Genomic DNA, 21,279 nt, shown 5'->3' on the forward strand with positions numbered 1-21,279 from the left:
GTGAAAACAACACTAGCTTTGCTGTCGTAGGTAAACATAATAGACAGACCATTAAACAGACAAGTAATTAGCGTTTGTGTCTTTGTTCCACAACATGGGCAAATAAATCACAAACTGACAATACACTTGATAAACTATGGTTGAAACTACATAGCTACAGTTGTTTAATCTTGTGCATGATCGTAAAAGCAACACAAAATGTGACGAATGTGATCTGTTACATCTGCGCAATATTACGTCACTCCTCTAGCTGTGACTCTGCATATCCAATACCCCCCGAGGGCTTCTTTGATCTTTTGAACAGTGATGAACTCCTCATTCTGTGTCTACTGTGGATTTCTAATCTTCTCTCTTAACGATATAGTAGCTGCCATTATAATTTTATCACAAATTTCTGACTTCTTTGTCTCCATAAAATTGCATTTCAAAGTGATGCTAACAAACAGCATCATTGTGGAAAGAACTGGTGGTCGATAGCATTAGCATGGGCTGCCAAGAACTGCCTCTGCATTGGACGTTAAAAAGCAGCAATGCATTATTAATGCTGCCAGAGCCCAATAATGTTTCACGGGAAAATACACTTTTTAGGGCAGCCATCCCCACAGAAGTGTTTGATTGAAACTGAATGATTCAGATAATCAAGAATGCATAGTGTCAGTCTGTTTGCTACTGTGTACACAGCCAATATCTCACCTTCAAACTTTTTCCCAGCAGCATCAGTGACATGACTTTTTTTTTTTTTTTTTTTTTAACAAACCAATTGTTCGAGTTTGGGACGATCCACCTAGTGACCCAACATGCTGACCCAGTATGTTAGTTTGGATGTATGATTCGATACATTATTGACCGGCTTTACTCAGACCAGTTGACACGTTGTTTTGTAGCTTGCTCTGAGCCCTAAAGCTGCTGTCTCACATTCTGAGCTGACTAATCCCCAGTTGCTGTGTTATCGATTATATTTTCTTTTTTCTAAAAGTTCATGCTTTTAGAAAAAAACAAATGGATTGAACAAGAATGAAAATGAATGAGAATGCTTGAATACATGATTTTCTGACATTCAGTATCTTTTACATCACTACTGATAATACGATGTCTATAAGTACAGGCTGTAAGTAGTAGGACAGTCACATTTTCATTGTGTTGACTCTGCTCTGGCACATTGGATTTAACTTTCAGCTTTAGTTTGAGGATGTTTACATGTTGAATGTTTGTAGCTGATTTTATTTATAGCCCCCTAATTAGGTGACAAAATTGCATTTGACAGATGAAAATAGAACTAGAATAAACTGCCTTAAAGCTGCATTTTATTTCAAATCCAGTGTGTTGGAGTACGAAGCCAAAATAAAGGAAAATGTGTCACTGCCCTACTACTTGCAGACTGCAATGTACATTTACGTATGTTGTAGTGTGTCCTGTACATATCAACATATAAGTAATTTGTTCTGTGTCCTTGATCTCTGGCTGTAGCTTCATAGATTGTTGTCAGTTTATGTTTTTGTACTGAAGAAAAATCTATGCAAAATCTATGCAAATGACATGGAAGACTTTCGCATGTTGATCATTGTTTTCTTTTTATCAGGACAAGACCATCTTCTGCCAGAGGCAGAGGAGATTGCTATGATAAGTGCTCAGCTGGCTGCTAGGTTCCTCTTCAGCACAGGTTTTCACACCAAGAAAGTAGTACGGGGTCCTGCCAGTGACTGGTAAGCTTTGTTTGCCTCTGTTTTTGGATTTTTCTCTGTTTTGCCTGTTTTTTATAATTATTTTCCTCGTCCTTCCCTCTAGGTATGATGCCCTCTGCATCCTGCTGAGACACAGTAAGAATGTACGCTATTGGTTTGCACACAACGTTTTGTTTGCTTACCCTAACCGGTTCTCCGAGTACCTGCTTGAGTGCCCGAGCGCTGAGGTCCGTGGTGCATTTGCCAAGCTCATTGTCTTCATCGCTCACTTCTCCCTGCAAGACGGCCCCTGCCCCTCCCCCACCGCCTCGCCTGGACCCTCTGCTCAGGTTGGTGCCAGTTAACCTGCGTGGAAAATGTTTTTTATTAGGACTTTCTGAAAGATACTTGAAGCTATTTTTAAATACAAGTTTCCTGGCAGGCAGTTTCTATCATAATTTATTACTGACAGGTTTCTCGTGTTGTACTTTTGATTGATCTAACCCAGCTGTGGTTTTTAACTGTTGTTTTCTGTGTTTATATATCAGGGCTGTGATAACCTCAGTCTAAGTGACCACCTGTTGAGAGCTGTACTCAACCTGCTCAGAAGAGAGGTTTCTGAACACGGCCGTCACCTGCAGCAGTACTTCAACCTCTTTGTCATGTACGCCAATCTGGGTAAGGAGCACAAAGTCTTCACCCACCTGTCATGTACATCTGTTCCTCTGAACTGTACAAGAAAGATTTATGCAAGATATAATTAATGATTTGGGACTTAAAATGCTGCTTTCTGTCTCACTACCCCTGCCCCCCCACAGGTTTGGCAGAAAAGACCCAGCTGCTCAAGCTGAATGTCCCTGCCACGTTCATGTTGGTTGCTCTGGACGAGGGTCCCGGCCCTCCCATTAAGTACCAGTACGCTGAGCTGGGCAAGTTGTACACTGTGGTTTCCCAGTTGGTCCGCTGCTGTGATGTCTCCTCACGCATGCAGTCCTCCATCAATGGTGAGTGTATCTGACTCTTAGGCCACACTAAACGTGATATGAACTCAGCTGATGTGAAGCAGTAATAACTTGTGAAACAGCCTGTTGTAGTGGTGCTGAGAGTTGGAGCCCCATGAGGATTTTCATCCTTGCTCAGGATCAAGTGACTGACAAACCAGCCACTCTGGGCCTCTGTATTGTGTTAACAGAGCTTGGAGCTGAGGGCTTTCAGAGATGAAGAGTGAACGCAGAAAGAAAAGGAAGAAAGCATATATGTCTATGTATTTCAGATCAGGGTTTCTCTAAATTTCTTCTCCTCTACCATACCCAGGTAACCCTCCTCTTCCTAACCCGTATGGGGACACCAACCTGACAGCCCCAGTGATGCCTGTGCAGCAGCTGGTGGCAGAGATCCTGTTTGTGAGGACCAGCTACGTAAAGAAGATCATTGAAGACTGCAGCAACTCTGAGGAGACGGTGAAGCTGCTTCGCTTCAGCTGCTGGGAGAACCCCCAGTTCTCTTCCACTGTGCTCAGTGAACTGCTCTGGCAGGTAAATGCCAAATTGCTTCTTATGACAAACAGAACATCGATAATTCTGTTGGTAGCCCACCTGCATGTGCCCCATAGAGTTCATATTCACTTATACATGTGTTGTTTGTCTGCAGGTGGCGTACTCCTACACCTATGAGCTGAGGCCTTACCTGGACTTGCTGCTACAGATCCTGCTCATCGAGGACTCGTGGCAGACACACAGGTCAGACTGATTGCTAATTGTGTACATTATGAGTTCTGCGCTGTTTTCAGTGTGATCATAGTTTAAATTTCTCCTTTGTCTTTTTGGTTAACAGGATCCACAATGTGCTGAAGGGAATTCCAGATGACAGAGATGGGCTTTTTGACACCATCCAGCGATCCAAGAACCACTACCAGAAACGGGCCTACCAGTGCATCAAGTGCATGGTGGCCTTGTTCAGCAACTGTTCTGTGGCTTATCAGATCCTACAGGTACAGTGCTCACATATGGATGTGTCACGTTACACTACACATATGCCATGTAATCAGTTTCTGATTCATGATTTGAAAATGTTAGATAACTTGGGAAGTTTTCCTGTCATCAGACCCAGTTAATTTTCCTTGATGAAGAGCATTATCCCCCGCAATTAGGATTATTTGTATTTCCTGTACTCACTACATCACTACATGGATCTCCACCAGTTTCTGCCTCACACTAGCTAACAAGGCTGATTAAATATGAACCACTGCTCTACTGGCTTTTCTCCTGTCCAAGCACAGCAGTGCTTAAAAAAATGTGTTTAAAAAAACAGCCTACTGCATCTGTTAATCAGCATGTTCTTCATGTTCACACAGAGTAATGGTGACCTGAAGCGGAAGTGGACATGGGCAGTAGAGTGGTTAGGGGACGAGCTGGAGAGGAGGCCATACACAGGGAACCCCCAGTACACCTACAACAACTGGTCCCCTCCGGTTCAGAGCAATGAGACGTCCAACGGATATTTCCTGGAGCGTTCGCACAGTGCACGTATGACACTGGCCAAGGCCTGTGAACTCTGTCCTGAGGAGGTAATGGCATTGACTTTATACCTTTTGCACACATTCTCACACTTTGCTTAATTTCCAGTTAACGTTATCTTACAGTGTACAGCAGTTGTGCTCAGAGAGCCACACAATAGCAGTATCTAAAGCTTAAAGACACTTTTTTCTAAACTGTATATAGGTATACATGTGATCAAATGATTTATAGTGAAAAACATCAAACTTTTCTGATCAAGTCAAACATCAGTATGGAAGGGGTCTTTCTGTTATATGCAAATAAAATCAAGCAGGCCACATGAATATTGAAAATGACCTACATGACCCAGGTTGTTATGGGAACATGTTAAAAATGGTGTACAGTGGTAAAAGTAACAGAAAAATCCCACAGAAATACTGAATGACTGAGCCAGAGGAGCTTTAACAACTTGACCCTGATGTGTACCACATCACGTCAGCAACTCTTTGAATGACGTAACATGACCAGTATTTAACTGGGTTGTATGTATGAGTGCTACCAGAAAATTTATTGTCATTTTAATGATTGATTTACCATTATTCTATCTCGTGTAATTATAAATGGATTATGTTTCTTATTTTTCTTTTAGCTGTGGCTTTTTTCTGACATTTGATATGATTTCATAGAAAAAAAAATTAAAAATCTGACATTTAATAGACTTGATGATTGATCGGTTAATTTAGAGTTTCCAGCAAGTCATTAAATGTTAAACAGTTCCACTCTAAGCTACAGCCATGATATGTTTACCATGCTGAATATGTTTTGTATTGATTCATGGTTGCAGTTCACAATGCATACAAATATCATTTTTTTGCTCTAAAATAAGTTACTTGTATTTTTATGTTGACAAATCCAGTCAAATGACACACTTCTCCTGTAATATTCCATACACAGCTCAAGTGTACTCAGGGAAGCCCAGGGAAGGTCAGTATTCCAGGCACCACGACATCAAGGAAGGAAATGAAACAAAATTGAATTAAAGAATTAGTATAGAAGCAATGAACAGTTAATCAGGGCTTAGGTCTCCAACACAGTTAACACTTGTTAGAATTGCATAATTTTGAGTTTCCTGTAGCTTGGACAGTCTTCAGTGACAGAGGCTAGGAACATTGTGTCATGTTGTCCTGGTAGTTTTTGATAATTTTGTTAACTTTGCTCCATTTTATTTTTGGACACAATTTGGATAGAAATATAATATAAAAAGTTAAATACAGGAGAATAGAGTAAAGCTGTGTTTATACAAACTGCTAGAAAGATTTATAGACTAGATTTATAGTAAATTAATTAGCACTTTGAGTTGTCAACCATTTTATTTCCAGTATATTACCCCTTGAAATGGATATTATTGTCTTTCTATCTTGTGTATGTTAGTATGTTTACTTGTCAAATTATTCACATGTTCACATTGTGTTATTAAAACAGATTGTAATCATAGATGAATGATAAAGTAAAAATTGCTATCATTCATTCTGTTGTTCGCTATTATAGTAAAAGAAAAGGTAGAGTTGCTGCTGGTGAGATGTGAGATACTATACAGTGTAACTGGCATAAGAAATCATGTTATGCAGCTGCACACGGTGAACAGATCTTTGTTCTCTTGCTGTGCTGCTGCCCAGTCCCATTTATTCGCCAAAGCAACAGCACTGACAAAGACGGTCTTCCATCTCAATCTAATGCTTTTTTGCCAGTTTTTTGCTTCCTCTCCAACTCAAACTGTGGTTCTGCCAGCCACCTGCATCTGATTGAAAACTCCAAGCCTCAGCTATACTTCAGTACTCAGTAGTAGTTACAGTATTTGAAGTGAGACTAGGACTGTGCTCTGCATTAAGCAGTATTTTGTTCTTTATTATGCAATTGGAGCCACGATACTGTGTATTCATAGGCTTTTGTCATTTTGGAATTTAACATTTTAATTATAGATATATGTTAACATTAGAGTTTATGTACTTGCAAACAGAAATTTAAAAACTGAATAAACCCGACTGTTAGTTGGAAAAATATATGCATCAAATCATTAATAGTTTATAAAAAATAAAAATAAAAACTTAAAAGAATTCATAATTAAGATTTTCAGTCTTTAGCTAAATAATGACTAATGGCTAGTTTCTCATATCACAAATTTGTGTTAGTAGCCTGAAAAGGTTCATTTATTTCTCTATTTCTAACTTAAAATCATGTTGTACTTTGTTTATATGTTAAACATATATTACATGCACATTAAATTTTAGACATATACTATGTACTTAATCTTCACATAGATAAATGATCTAACAGAGGAAAAGGCTGGTGTCATTGAGAATTCTCTTTACTTCAAAAAGAAGGAAAATACAAATTATACTTTGAAAATGGCTAAATTGAAATAAGAGGTTCATGTGGATCTTGTGTTAGCTCTGTTTCTAAAGAACTAGCAGCAGCTCTCGTGCAGAGAGGATGCTCTCAGGTGTAGAATCCACCCACACACATAATCAAATCTCATTTAAGCCTCATTTACTTGATAACATAACAGTTGGAAATTTGACTTTCCCACGCAACCATTTCACACCGAAATGCCAAGCTTAAAAACACACCCACTGCTTTGTTCAAATAAATAAGCAATTCCTACTTTATACATTGATATTGTTTTTTTTTTGTTTTTTTTTAAATCTAATTTTCTTTGAATGTTGAGATGAATTTGTCATCGTTTTTCTCACATCTGCTAGGAGCCAGATGAACAGGAAGCACCTGATGATCAAGACTCCTCCCCACCTGAGGACACCTCTCTGTACCCACATTCTCCTGGAACCACCCAGTTTCAGCAGGTATGCGCCATTTGCATTTACATTTTTACATCCAAGGTGCACATTTACCTCTCCGTGACACGCAGTGATGTTTCAAGGATATTATGGTTCTTTCACTCTGCTGGGATAGTCACATTCGCTATTTGTGTCTTATCTATAAAAGCAGAGCAGAGAGAAGCAACATGGAAGTTTCATCTCTTCCTGTAGCCAGTCTCGCAATAGCTGTGAATAAAGCCTGTAACCATGGCAACATAGTATTACATAGTACATGGTACATGGTATTATTTTGTGCATGAGAGCTCACACAAACAGTCAATTTGTGGTAATGCAACAAAAAACATCAACTTTTTTTTATGCTATATCACAAATAAACATCTGTTGTTCAAATACACATTTAAAAATATGCACTTTTTAAAAGTATAAAAAAAACAAGCCATTCTCACAAATTCTTTTATCAAGCTTTACATTATTTTAGGCCACCGTATTTAGCGTTTAGGACTGTATATAAACATGTAATAAATGGTTTATCTAATGTAGTTGTAAGCAGATGTAGCACATATTTGTCAACAGCTATAACTCTTGCTGTAAGCACCCATAAGTAGAGGCTTGTGTATGAACAGATAACGAATAACAATATAACACACTTAAAATAAAAACCTGTCTTCATTGAAGATGTTATAACTGCTGACAAATAATGTACATAAATAAACACTTAAAATGTGCTTTGTAGCTGTGTGCAACTACATTATAGTGTGTAATACACCTTTTTATTAAATGTAAGTGTTGCGACTTACATCTATTGCCATTGAAAAAATATTGTTATATGGTATAAAGGAGAAAAAGAAAAGAGAGGAGAATATAATGTTACTTTACACTCACTAATGGAGATTCACTCTGTTTTGAAAAACAAAAAAAAATTGTTGCCCGATCTTCTAAAACTTCCTCTCCGTCTTGAGTGGTGCACATGTGTTTAAATGTGACATGTAACATTACCTTATCTAACTGGTCCCTGCTTGGTTAGCTGTGATCTTTAAGTCCTTAGAGACCGCAGCGAATATGGCCGTTAAAGGATTAGGATCCTTAAGGAATAAGGTTGGACATACTCCATATGTTTATTGTTAACAAATCCTGTTGAAAGACCAAAGCATTAGGCAGAGGACATTGAAAACTCCTGAGAGATGGACTGTCTGTGGCTCTCAGCCAGAAGACAATTTGTTCTCAGTAAAGACTTCAATAAAAAAAAAAAAGAAATAAAAAATATAACACACAAATATAATTTAAAAATTACCAAATACTTTCCTGTAAAGCTTCTGTAGTTTTTAGGAAAAGTTATTCATATTAGTATATGGTGAGTTGGTTGGGGACTTCTTTCAGCTGGATATTTATGTATATTTGGTATGCAAATATTTCCAGCAGTGGGATGGTGTATGTGGAAATTGTATCAAAATATACAACTTTCCCCACATTCATGCTAATGAAGGAACATGTTACCTGGTGTAGTGATGTGGCATGTTGTGTTTTGATATGGTGCAGAGGAATAAGATATTTCTTGTATTTTATTGTGTATTTGTAGAGGGCCAAACATCAACTAATACCACAGTATGTAAAGCCTATGATAAATATGCAATGCCTGTCCCTAGGAGGGACTAAAATACACGCAAAACACAAAATGTCAGGTTTAGATACATAGATGATACTTGTTAGTACATTTTACTGTTAGGGGTCATTTCATGGGATCTGTTAAGAATAAAAATATAGGATATTACCAGACTGCATACAGTTGTTGCAAAGATATTTGTGTGTCCAGAAATCTGCCAGCCTTGGACAAATTCATTATTTTTAAGTGAAGCATCAAATACTTTTAGTTGAACAATGTAGTCATTTCAAGCCACTGATTTTTGTCCACTTTCTCCTCCTGAACAGAACAACCACCCCCATGGGCAGCCGTATACAGGGCCTGCTGCTCAGCACATGAACAACCCCCAGCGTCCTGGTCCTGCCTCTGCACCGACTCCTGGCCCTACCCAGACCCCCACCCCAGGCCCTGGTCCCACTCCTGGCCCAGGCCCGCGAGCACAAGAGAACTGGGAGAGCACCGAGGAAGTCACCCCCGCCCCCACCTCTACCCCAGCACCTGCCCCGCCTAAGGAGTAACATCCCCTCCCCCTCTGCTGTGCCTCGAGCCTCCATCGTCCCGCTCTCCTTCCTCTCATCCTTTGGTCAACAGAGCTCCTCATCGGGCCTCTCTCTTTCTCTCTCTCTGGCCCCAGGGCAGGGCAGAGCCAGGCCTCCCATCCTCTCCAGGCCACTTCTCTCTCCCGTCAGCCTGAGGGAGGTGCTCTTCCCTGGCCTGGGGCTGCCTGACCGTGTGACAGGGGCCTGCTGGTGGCTGCAGAGGCAAGGGAGTGGACAAGAGTTCTAATAAAGAAAAACAAATTTACCCAGAGCTGACGATGCTGATGCGCTTGTCTACACGACGAAAAGGTGTACATAGTATGTTAATGTTTTTGACTGTTCAGGTCCCCCAGTAGCATAACTCTGTGTGGTTTGCTGTTGGGAGATGTTGCAGATATTATGAAAAACAAAAATGGATATTATAAATAAGAAAAATGCCCAAAAAAAACTGTAAGAAGACAACAACTCCTCTTTGTTTTATCACCCATGCTCAGCAGTAAAGTTTGTTCTACCATCGGACGGTTACTGGTCATTCAACTGTAGAAGGACGCATTGTTATTATCATAATTAATATTATTATTCTTAAGCTCCTTGGCAACCTTATGACCCATGCCAAATCAACTCACGAGCTGTGGTTGGTTTTAGTGTGAGATATGGAATGGTCGGGTGGACTTTTACGGTGTTTGGTTGATGTGAAAAAGCAGTGATGCAACATTGTTCTGAAACTCATTGCCTTTCTTTTTTTTTCTTTTGTTTTTTTCTTTTGTTTTTTTTTTCTTTCTTTCTTTTTTTTTTCTGGTAATTAATTCAATCCTTTTTGAAGCTCTAGTTAATATGCTGTAACATTTAGCATGGCTTCTCACCAGAATAGTGTAGCCCAAGGGAAGACTTGTGATCATAACAACCTAAAGATGTTCTTAATCCACATCTCCAGAGGGGTGTTGTTACCCTTAGGTTTTTTGTTTGTTTTTTTTCTACTCGTCTACCCTATCTACAATGAGGGCGATATTTTGAACCAATGTATGAATAAGTGGCTTTTCAATTGCTCATCATAATCCTACAACTTTACATTTGGCAGCCAGTTTTGGTGGGATAGACAGCTTAGCTTTCATCTATAGGAATTCTGAAAAATGAAACACATATGCAACAGAATTGCTGCACTGGGTTATCTGGTGTATAATAGACTGTGTGGTTTGCTTCTGTCTCTTCAATAGAGCCTAGTTGTAGACAGACTTGTTGCCCATCGGCTTCCTTTCTGCAATGGAGCTGGTCAGGTTTGGCGTCTGGCTGTGGTTTGGGATGAAGTTACCGATCCTGAGCGTCAGTGAGATCCTCGTCCTCTCGCTCCATGGAGAATAGGTTCCACAGCAGGGTTGTACCGTAAGAATAGCAGCTGGTTAGTCATGTTGCAACTTGAGCTAACTTGTAATTCTGTAGGAGTAAAAGGTAAACATCAGTAAATACTGTATTTAATTGGTAACTTGAATGCGTGTATTTTTTTGAACTTTTCTTTTCTTTTTTTTTTTTTTTTCTTTTTTTTTCTTTTTTTTTTTGTCTAAAACATACCAAATACTCCTGCAAATGAAAATATTCTGCCCACCGTATTATATTTAAATATTTTGCTCTTATTTTATAGAATTTATTTTGTTGTATTTCACTAAAAATAGAATTTGATTTAAGAGGAACATTTTTGTCCTTGTGTTATTTTTAAAGAAGATATTGACTGTACAGAGTTCTGCGCCCTGTTTTTTGCCGACTTTTGTTTTGGCCATGGTGTGACGTTGAATTCTGGAGCTACAGTCGCGATGTGGACTTTCACTTTGTGAGGTTTTTTGTGCACAGAAATATAACAAAAAAAAAAGCATTGCGCCCTTAGCAAATAAAGAACATGGAATCTTGCCTGTGTCTCATTTTTACTTGTGTATATCCAGAAATTAGCCAATTTCTATACACAAGCAACTAAGTTATTTTAATTATTGATTTACCATTGTGTAAAACAATTGAGAAACGTGTCCATCACAGTTTAATAAAGCTCAAGTTGACATATTCAAACTACCTATGTCCAACCAACCATTCAAAACCTAAAGCTCTTAGACTTATTGTCAAAGAAAACCAGCATGTACTCACATTTGAGAAGCCACAACCAGTATTAGTGTTTTCTGTTTTTCTTCTGCATTTTTGATAACTATCAAAACAGCTGTTGTTAAATATTGTGTCAGTTAAATAACGATTAATAAATTTAGCTCTGATTTACATACTAGCTGCCTAAATGCGCCACATTTCCACATTTGCTGTTATTGAGACAGTAATTTGACAGATTTAAGTGCTGAATTATGTACCAAGTTATGAAATTACTGTTGGTTTATTCTGCTCTGAATGTAAATGTAAGGACATTTGGTCATGTGACTCATTTAACATCTTAAAGGGGTATTCTGATTTTACACATCAAGTTCACTTAACTTGTCATGTAATGCTGGGCACACAGTTTATTAGGTACACCTAGATAAAACTAATGCCGTCTAATACAACAGACCTGCAAAAAAATCCTGGCTTCACCAAGGTTATAATCAGTCTTTGTTGAGGCTGTATGATCATTCTGGAGGCTGCAGTTTGTGGTGCTGTTGAACTGTGATTGACAGGAATGGGGTGGACAAAATAAAAGTAACACCCATCAGTATAACGCGAAACAGTTAAACAGCATCATAAACTACATCCTCTATAATGATCATACAGTTGAATTGATATGCTTCTAAAAAAAAAAAAAGTTTCAACACAAACTAAACATTATAACCTTCATGAAGGTAGGAATCATTGCAGGACTGTTGTGTTCGCCTACATTTACCTAATAAACTGACAACTTTAATGTGGGACAAAATTTATTTTTTAATTTAAAATTTTTTTTCTTGATAACTTCTCCTTACCATCTTCATATCTGTAGACTCCAAATGAAAACAATCCAGGAGGAGAAATCTTTCTTTGGTTTCACTGCTCATAATTTTAAGGGGTCACAAGCTAAATAAAGTTTGCAACTACTGCACTATTATATCATCTATTCTATGAATAGATCTAGTGCGGCATATGAACTGTCCCGATACATGAACTCCCTCTAGTGTCCATACACCCAGTTGGAAGTTTATTAGATAGTTAAAACTAATGCAATCCCATCATGCAGTCCTGTAGTGAATCGCACCCCCATGAGGTTTATATTGTGTGGATTCAACATCATTTGAGCTGTCTTCTCAAATGATATTATGGCACTAACTCATTTAATTGTGTCATATTACTATACTTTTCACCAGGCACTTCCTTGGGAACACCTATCCACTTGTTCATGCAAGTATCCAATCAACCAATCATGTGGTAGCACTCTTTAAAATGTGGTGAGCAGAGAAGGATCTCGCAACATGTTTAACCTTGAGGTTGATCGGGTTAGACTGTCAGCTGAGAACAGAAATCTGAGGCTGAGGTGGGCACAACTTTGCCAAAACTGAACAGATACGACTAGAAAAACAGCCTGATCTGATGAATCTAGATTTCTGCTGGGGCATGCAGATGATCAATCATCAGCAGCAACACCCACAAAGGAATCAGTTTCATATAAGAACTGCAAATAAAACCCCAAATTTGAGCAGCTGTAGAATTACCATTACATCACATCATCTGACTTATCTGAGGAAAGAAGCACAGATGTTACCTAGTGACATTAACAATGGATATTATTTAAACATGTCTTACATTTTGACCTGTGTGTGTCCATAAATTAAGCAAGTAAACAAATTCTTTTTGGAACATGTTTTATTATCAAGAAATTCAGATTTAGTTCTCCTTCTCCTGGACGGTCTTTGTTCCACGCAGTCTGCCTGTACGACGGGCAGCGATAAGACCGACCTTGCGACCAGCAGGTGCATCCCTCCTGATTGTTGAGGGTTTGCCAATGTGCTGATGGTTACCACCACCGAAGGGATGCTCAACAGGCTGCAGGGAGAGAGAAAAGGTACGTCAGTCTGAGCAACATTGCGATGTTCTACTGTAGCTGCATTCTCACACTGGGACAGGGAACAAGATCCAGTCCCCATCTACCGGTATGTGAAAAACCTCTCATACATACATACATACATACAACATCAGAGTGCCTTTCACGTAACAGTCCAGGCATGAAACATCTTTTTACAACAGCTTTCAAGACATTATGATCTAGTCCTTTCATTATAATCTGTTTTAGCTGCAAGTGCTTCACACATTGAGAAATGAATGAACTTTAACAAATGTAGACACTCAGCAACGCGACGCAATCAGGAAATTTTAATGGTCTTCATTAAAGACCCAATCCTCATGTCAGTGCCACCTCATTGGACAGAGTTGCTACCAAACTAATTCTGCAACTAGTGATTATTACCAATTATTTCCTCAATTGATCTATTTATTGTTTTGTTTTTAAAATGTCCAAAAACACTCCAGATCACATTTTTCCCCTACATGGTGTCTTAAAACTCAAAATTCAGATCACATTGCTTTATCTTGTGTTATATATTTCTGCATATACTGAGTTTGTGGGGAACCAGGCAGAAACTACAAGACTTTGTTAAAGCTTTGAACAGAAAGTAATTCGGTCTGCATCTCTTCTCCAGTTTCACAGTGCTGAGGTTTCTGCTTTTCCAGCATGTTAACATACTTTCCCCCTTTCCTTATTTAAACTGAATAATTTAAATCATTGATTATGAAACCTTCCTCTAGATTCTGCCAACACAGCAAAACGTGACCTATAAGTAAGGCTGCTTGATGGGACCAACACGTTATCTATACCCAGTCTAACAGAACATGAATAGAAAAAATGGATGGTACAGATTCAGTATGCTCATGTTCACTCACGTTCATAGCCACACCACGGACACGTGGCCAGCAGTTCCTCTTGGCCTTGTACTTGTGGTAGGCACGACCAGCCTTCAGGATGGGCTTGTCAATACGACCACCTCCAGCAACAACACCTTTAACAAAACAGGGCAGAGCTGATCAGCATGTGCACTGGTATGATCACACTTCAGTTCAGATGCCAAATGTACAAACTACACAGTCCTTGCACTACAGGTGATGTTAAAGCAGATCATAGTGGAAGTGAGAAACATTAGCTCCAGACATTAAGGGTTCTTACCAACTACAGCTCTGTTTGCTGAGGAGATGACTTTCTTGGAGCCTGAGGGAAGCTTGACTCTGGACTTCTTGGTCTCGGGGTTGTGGGAGATGACTGTGGCGTAGTTTCCTGACGCACGGGCCAGCTTGCCTCTGTCACCGGGTTTCTCCTCCAGGCAGCAGATGATGGTTCCCTCGGGCATTGTGCCAACGGGCAGGACATTGCCGATGTTCAGCTGAGCTGTGGGATAAAGGATCGTAAGGCACCGGCTTCACACTTAATCATGAATTACTATCCAACAGTGGGACCCAAATTTCAATTAATTACAAGCACATAATTTTGAAGATCCAGCTTTGCAAACATTACTCTGACAATCCCATTTCACTACTTTTGATGCCACGGCTTGTAAGCTGGAATGTCTAAAAACTGGGCCAACTAGGACTTCAGCCAATGATTGCCATTATCAATTAATCTGCCATAAAACATCAGAAAACATGGACCAAGAAAAGCAGAAAATTCTCACATTTGAAAACCTTGAGTCAATCAAAAAACAATCCTTTCCTTGCTGTCCTTTACGACAGCCCAACTGATCCAGCATTTGGATTAAGTTGCTCGCAAGAAATAAGGAGTGATACATTAATAATCAACATTTAGATAAGAATCAGAGCAGACTAGGAATCAGAGAAACCTAGTGTTGGACTCAAAAAACAGGACATCCCCACTTAATTCTAGGTGTGACTAGAGCTAGGATAACAGAATACAGTAAAAACAGTTGGTGTATGTCTTTCATCTGCTTAATTCTGGCAGAACCTTAGAGAATTTGAACTTTGATCCACTTACCCTTCTTGCCGCAGTAGATGAACTGTCCAGTGTGGATGCCCTCAGCAGCGATGAAGAGCTCTGTCCTCTTCTTGAAGCGGTATGGGTCACGGAAGGCCACTTTGGCCAGGGGAGCACCACGGCCGGGGTCATGGATAATATCCTGAGAGGACAGACCAGAGGAAAACAATGATCACACACTCAAACAACCAGCGTGATGTTGACCTGCCCCCAAAACAAGTGTTAAGAGTCCTCATTTACCTTCACAATCCCCTTGATGTAACCATGGCGTTCAGCAAAGTCAACGTGACGGAGTCTAGCAGCACCTTTCCTGTGCTTGACGTGGGCTTTGAACACGGAGCCCGCACCTTTTCTCTGTCCCCTGATCACACGTCCCATCGTGTACTGAAAAAGACGACAGTTAGCGTTATTTCAAGGTTTCTGCAACTTCAATGGTAACTTTTTAAACAACCTCTTAATTCCACATAAAATGCATGTTTTACAATCACACTGGCCTAAGAATGACAGATACCAATGAAAACCAGTAGTGATGATGTAGCCTAAAAGCATTTACCAGGCGCATTATTTATGTCATATTTTTGGTGTGACATAAAGCAGTATCACACTAATTCCCATCATTATTTAACCATTAAACACAAGCCAGTTTTAACTAACTTAAATGATTCGATATTAAAGACCTTTTCGTTATGAAACTGAAAGTTTTAAGGCTTTTAAAGATGTGCAGACACCCTGACTTCCTGTAAATATACCAATAATTCATAATAATTCAATTCACTTAATTAACAGCCGTTGTCTATGTAGGCTGCAGGGTAGCCCACCTAGTGTAAGAAAACTTTATAACAAACATTACACGATATAGAGGGCAAGAAATAATATTTGATCAACTTTAATTATTGTAAGGCCTTAGAAGTCATTTCAATGCGTTCCATGACTTTCAGACCTGCAGGTGCCCGTTATTTACCATTTTGACATGATCAATTTCACTTTTAAGTCTGTGGCTACTTACAAAGTACTGACTTCTGTTGAACACGTCTACTTTCTAACGTCAAAATATCTTCACAAACGGTGAAAGGCAAAAATTAACTCACATGTTCCTGACAAACTAAGTTGTCAGCTATAGTTAGCCTAGCAAGCTAGCTTCCGTAGCTAATCGTTTAACGCTACGATACTCAGCAGTTAATTAGATAAAGTCACATTGCAACCTGTTGTTAAGTTAAACTGTTATGTGTAAATTAATATATCTCCAGCTTCTCTACGCGGCTCACATCAGACACAGATCAGTCCCGTGTGTAGCGGCTAGCCGACCGGCCTCACAGCCGCTACACACCGCTGTCCCTACGCCATGTCACCAATGAGCTACACACAAACACAAAAATGCTTCAAAACACCCATCTGTCGTTAAAATACTCAGTGGGTCTTAATCTTATGCATTTGCCGCACATTTAGAAATGTTGGTTTACAACGGATGATCTGAGAAAATCAAGATTTAGAGCAGATTATAAGAAGGGAAATCAGACAGTCGATGTCCTACCTAAACTCCGTTGACGGAAAGAGGAAGAGCAAAGGAAAAACGCAGGTTTTCTTCCGGAGAAATCACCGATGGGGATGATGGGAGTTGTAGTAAACTAAACAGTTTTGCGATGCCTTAACAAAGAGGAAGATTTATAAAATCAAATCTAGATAAAAAGGTGGAGGGCACTAGCGTGTGACTTTTCATTCTCAGAGGCAAAAACTAACTTTTATTGCTCAAGAAAGCAAATCCATTAAGGATTAGGTAACACTTTATAACTTTATAGCCTACAGCCTGACGTGTCATTTCATTGTATAAACTGGTACCAGTAAGACAGAAGCCAATAAAATCTGCCGATTTTCAATTAATCAGTTAATTGTTTATGGACTGGACTGAATTTTAACACAACCCTGACAAATTAGATTGTTTTAAATGTAAAAGTCCAAAGTGTTTCCACATAAAAGTACTATAAGGTTTTTTATTATCTTTTGCATTGTTCTTAATCATAGTAAGGGGATGTTCACAACATCATGGAGTTAGTCTGTGATAACCATTTTTTTTTAGTCTACCTAGGAAAACCTTTCATGTAAATAAAGATTGCCACATTCATCCGTACAGTATCTGACATTCCTAGCCAAATTATTCAAACACACGTTTTTTTTTTTTTTTTTAGATATATATAAAATGGGTCAATTGTTACGGATTGTGTAAAGCTGGGGGAAGAATTTGTGTTTCATCTTTCTGTTTTTGATGGGGATATTGAAGTATCCAAGTTCTATGTCATGCAAATTTGCTCGTAACTTGGTATAGCAATAGTGTGAAGAGTTTTTAAAAAGTGAAATTTTAACATTTTTCACAGTGATGAGTGAACATAATCTACCCGATTCATTTCCTGGGGTCACTGCAGAGGTGAGTTCATTACGTTACGTTAAGGTTAGCGTTTTTCTACGCACATGCGCAGGATAAATTGGGTTTCCGGTACCGAACGGTAAGTAAAACCACCTAAATAGCCTGCTATTTTTTGTCCAATGACTTAGTGTTAAGGATAACATTAATATTAGTGTCAGGTGGCACTGTGACGAAAAACAGGGGACGTAAATATGCGGCCATAGGAATGCGTCCTGAACCTGCAGCCTCCTCTACTGCTGGAGCATGCTATTCGACTGACCGCTGCCACCCACCACGACAGGAACCTTAAACCCGGAGAAATGTCTATAACTTGTTTTTTGGCGACGTTTCGGTGCCAACAGCGGCTATGGGTAAGTTCATTTACTTATTTTCTCCTTTATTTGCCGTGTAACTTGCGTCTAATGTCAACGAAACCAAAGTTCAAAGCTGAAAAATGTTTCCGTTAAGTAGCTAATTAGCCTAATCAGCTAGCTAATGACGCAGGTGGTTTTAGCCGCCTCAGAAGATCTGCTTTAAAAGTTCTCGTTTCTTTCATCATGGATAAAACTTGTGAAAACACAATGGAAATCGCTGGCTAATTGTAGTAAATGTTGCCTCAACTAGTGTAGTAAAGCTTCATGCTCGTGTTACAAGGCTGAAACGTTTATCTCCACCAATGAGGATGTATTTTCAGGTGCAAGATATTTGTCAGCACGTTTAAACAAAACGTACAGATCCGATTTGCACCGAACTTGGTGGAGGGATGGGCCTTGGTTTAGGGAATAACTCATTAGATTTTTGTGCAGATCCGGACAACTTACAATGAATTTATTTATTTTTCTATGAAATCTGGTGTAACTTAATTGACATTGGACTTGGCAGAGGTTTTCCCTCTGAGTGATCCTCTGGTTCGGTGTGGTTCATAAATGCTTGAAAAGCACACAGCCCCTATGTGGAAGTCAAAATAACATTTATGCTAATCGTATATATTTTATCTAATTATACAAATGACAGAGGAAGTAAAGACAATAAGCTATTTGGCAACTCCAAAAAAAAAAAAATCCTAAAACATATTTTTAGTACACTGTATTATATTACACTTGTGTTCTGCCTCAATTTGATCTTTCAGACGTACATCTTTACCCAATAATTTATTCACACATATTTAAAAGCTGAGTAAAAGGTCAATAAAGACACCACAATTAGTTAAACCGACCTATTTTCCCCTTCTTTCTCCTGTCCTGCATCCATAAGCACTAGTCTAAAACATTGATATTTCCAGGAAGGGGGCATTAATGATCGATTTTATCGTGTCATATTTCGAACCTATTTTTATAAACACTATTAACAGTCACCCTTCATTTGTGGTCGAGTGAAAGTACTACTCTAAATTGTTAAATGATCAGCCCGCCCTGTCTATTAAGTGAGTGAGTGTGTTTGAGAGGTAAATGATTGATTATTATTTATATTATTAAATGTCATGAAGTCTTATTTGTCACGATTTACACATGCATTGTATTCACGTTGTTATCTAGAGTAGATTTGTGAGAAAAAATCAGACCTACTATTTTAGATTAGTTTAAAATAGAAGTTATAACAGTAAATAAGTAGAATGCGATGACGTTTTTGATTCTTATTGGAGGAGAGCGTGTCACATGACCAGGAAGCAGCGTGTAGCTCCGTGTGTAACAACGTTTCTAAGTTAAATCAACATATTTATAGGCCGTTTTCTACTCGTTTGGTCGTCTGATGTGTGTGTTGTTTTGTTTCTATCTCATCAAGTGATGTTGTTACTAAACCGGATTCAGACCTCTCAGTGAGAGGGGCTGTGCGGAGAATCACTTCGTTACCTCCGACAGTTGAATGGTATCGCTTCTCGGCCTTTTGGCTAAGATCAAGTGTAGTATCTGTTCTTATCAGTTTAATATCTGATACGTCCCCTACCCGGGGACCATATATTAAATTGATTTTTGGAACAGGGAGATGGAATAGGGGCTTGCTCCGTCCACTCCACGCATCGACCTGGTATTGCAGTACCTCCAGGAACGGTGCACCCCCCTCTAAATGTGAAAAATTAAAAACAAAGAGTCAGTGATAATTGCTGTTGATGTTATCAATTTGTATTTGTTGTTACTCTAAGTAATACACTATTATACTGCCATTTGGTGAATTGAATAGTATATAGTGTTTTCAGTCCTAGTTTTAAAGGAGTGAGGCTGCACAGTGATGACCTGCATGTAAATGAGTCAAACTAGTAACTGCTGAGTTAGACAAGGAGAAAAGGAAATGTGATGTGCTCACTGTCCCTTCCACATAGTTCCTGCATAGTTTCTTCTGCTGTTGCTTCCCAGTCTGCTTTACCCTGGTAGATCAAAACAAAGGCAAATGCACTGGGTGCACTTGTTTTTGTTAATTTTTACCACTGAAGCAAGAGAGAAATCTTCCAAAGTTTTAGGGCTTCTTCCAGGCTATTGTCATCTGTTATATATATAATATCATAGCATCAGAATACTTCGATACTTTGAGTACAAGTGTGATGACTGCACGTAGACTTCAGCTGTCTACTTCGGCCCCTAGGGACACAGTTGAGGCGAGCCAATTAACATGAAATGACCGTCGGTTGCACTCCGACACGACAGGGAACTTGGAGAAAAGTTTGTAACTTGTTTTTGGGCAACGTTTCAGGAATAACAACAACTTTGGGTGAGTCAATTTATTTGTTTTCTCCTTTATTTGTCATGAAACCTGCTTCTAACGTCAACGAAACAAAACGTTAATGATGCAGTTTTTTCCGTTGCGTAACTAATTAGCGAAATAAGCTAGCCATCTCGTGCGCGACAGGTTCCTTCGACCTGGAGAAAGAAATGAGCCTAACATTTTTGGGCGACGTCTCAGGGCCAAAAGCCTATTTGAGTAAGTTAACTACCACCTACCTCCTTTATTTGTCGTGAAGCATTTGTCAAAACCAAACTTTTATACTTCAGTTTTTTCGTTCGGTAGCTAATTAGCTTAATGAGCTAGCTAATAACGCACCTGGTTTTAGCCGCCTCCGTAGGTCATTTGAGTGTCTTTTGCTTCAAAACATTTACCGTTTCTTTCGTCTTGGATAAAATTGGCAAACTCAATGAAATGTGCTGGTAAAATGTAATTACTATTGGCCAACGAGTGTAATTAACAGCTTCATGCTAAAGCCAACAACTGTTTGGGAACTCCAGAAAAGTTCCTAAAGGACATTATTATTATTATTATTATTATTATTATTATTATTATTATTATTATTATACTTATACTACTCGATTAGGTCTGCCAAACGTGGATTTTTTACCCAGTAAAGCTGTTTGTTTAACAAAGTACTTGATTTGTTTGTGGCAACAAGAAACTGAATTAAGAGACTGCAAATTTACCAAATTCTCAAATTTTCTCCTTTCTCCTGCTCTACGTCCATTATTATAAGCCGAAAACATTAATATTTCCAAGAAAATCGAAGTAGTTTTGTTAAATTGTTAAATTATCAGCAGGTCTTGTATATTAAATTGCCATTGTTCGTGTTTGAGCTGCAAATCGTACTGATATGAGGTCTGGTTTATCGGGATTTACAGAACAGTTGTGCTAATATGGTTAACTAACATACATTTGAAGCTATATTGTCTATATCATTAGATTAGATTAGATTTGTTTAAAACAGACGTTTAAGTAAATGTATGGATCTTGGTGACGTATATGATCCTTATTGGAGGAGAGCGTG

The 21,279-nt window shown here is 38.9% G+C and overlaps 2 protein-coding genes across 2 annotated transcripts in view; one reads left to right on the forward strand and one right to left on the reverse strand.

Annotated features, from left to right (window-relative positions):
• The window catches only part of usp9x (ubiquitin specific peptidase 9, X-linked), a 37,401-nt gene extending 27,487 nt beyond the window's left edge, over positions 1-9,914 (forward strand). The window contains exons 36-46 of the mRNA XM_022740113.1: positions 1,580-1,703; positions 1,786-2,011; positions 2,210-2,339; positions 2,480-2,665; positions 2,976-3,196; positions 3,312-3,400; positions 3,495-3,651; positions 4,015-4,227; positions 5,111-5,140; positions 6,916-7,014; positions 8,917-9,914. Coding sequence (XP_022595834.1) covers positions 1,580-1,703; positions 1,786-2,011; positions 2,210-2,339; positions 2,480-2,665; positions 2,976-3,196; positions 3,312-3,400; positions 3,495-3,651; positions 4,015-4,227; positions 5,111-5,140; positions 6,916-7,014; positions 8,917-9,147 — 1,706 coding nt within the window. The 3' untranslated portion in view covers positions 9,148-9,914. The remainder of the gene's footprint in view (positions 1-1,579; positions 1,704-1,785; positions 2,012-2,209; positions 2,340-2,479; positions 2,666-2,975; positions 3,197-3,311; positions 3,401-3,494; positions 3,652-4,014; positions 4,228-5,110; positions 5,141-6,915; positions 7,015-8,916) is intronic.
• A 3,031-nt stretch (positions 9,915-12,945) lies between these two features.
• rpl8 (ribosomal protein L8) lies at positions 12,946-15,545 on the reverse strand. The gene is made up of 5 exons (XM_022740424.1): positions 15,377-15,545; positions 15,137-15,278; positions 14,318-14,536; positions 14,038-14,153; positions 12,946-13,143 (listed from the first exon to the last, which is right to left on the reverse strand). Exons 1-5 carry the CDS (start codon positions 15,512-15,514, stop codon positions 12,985-12,987), a joined length of 774 nt encoding a protein of 257 aa, XP_022596145.1. The 5' UTR covers positions 15,515-15,545; the 3' UTR covers positions 12,946-12,984.
• Positions 15,546-21,279: the final 5,734 nt, after the last annotated feature.

This window comes from Seriola dumerili, unplaced genomic scaffold, assembly GCF_002260705.1.
Source record: "Seriola dumerili isolate Sdu_G_001 unplaced genomic scaffold, Sdu_1.0 BDQW01000052.1, whole genome shotgun sequence".
Classification (NCBI taxonomy): Eukaryota; Metazoa; Chordata; class Actinopteri; order Carangiformes; family Carangidae; genus Seriola; species Seriola dumerili.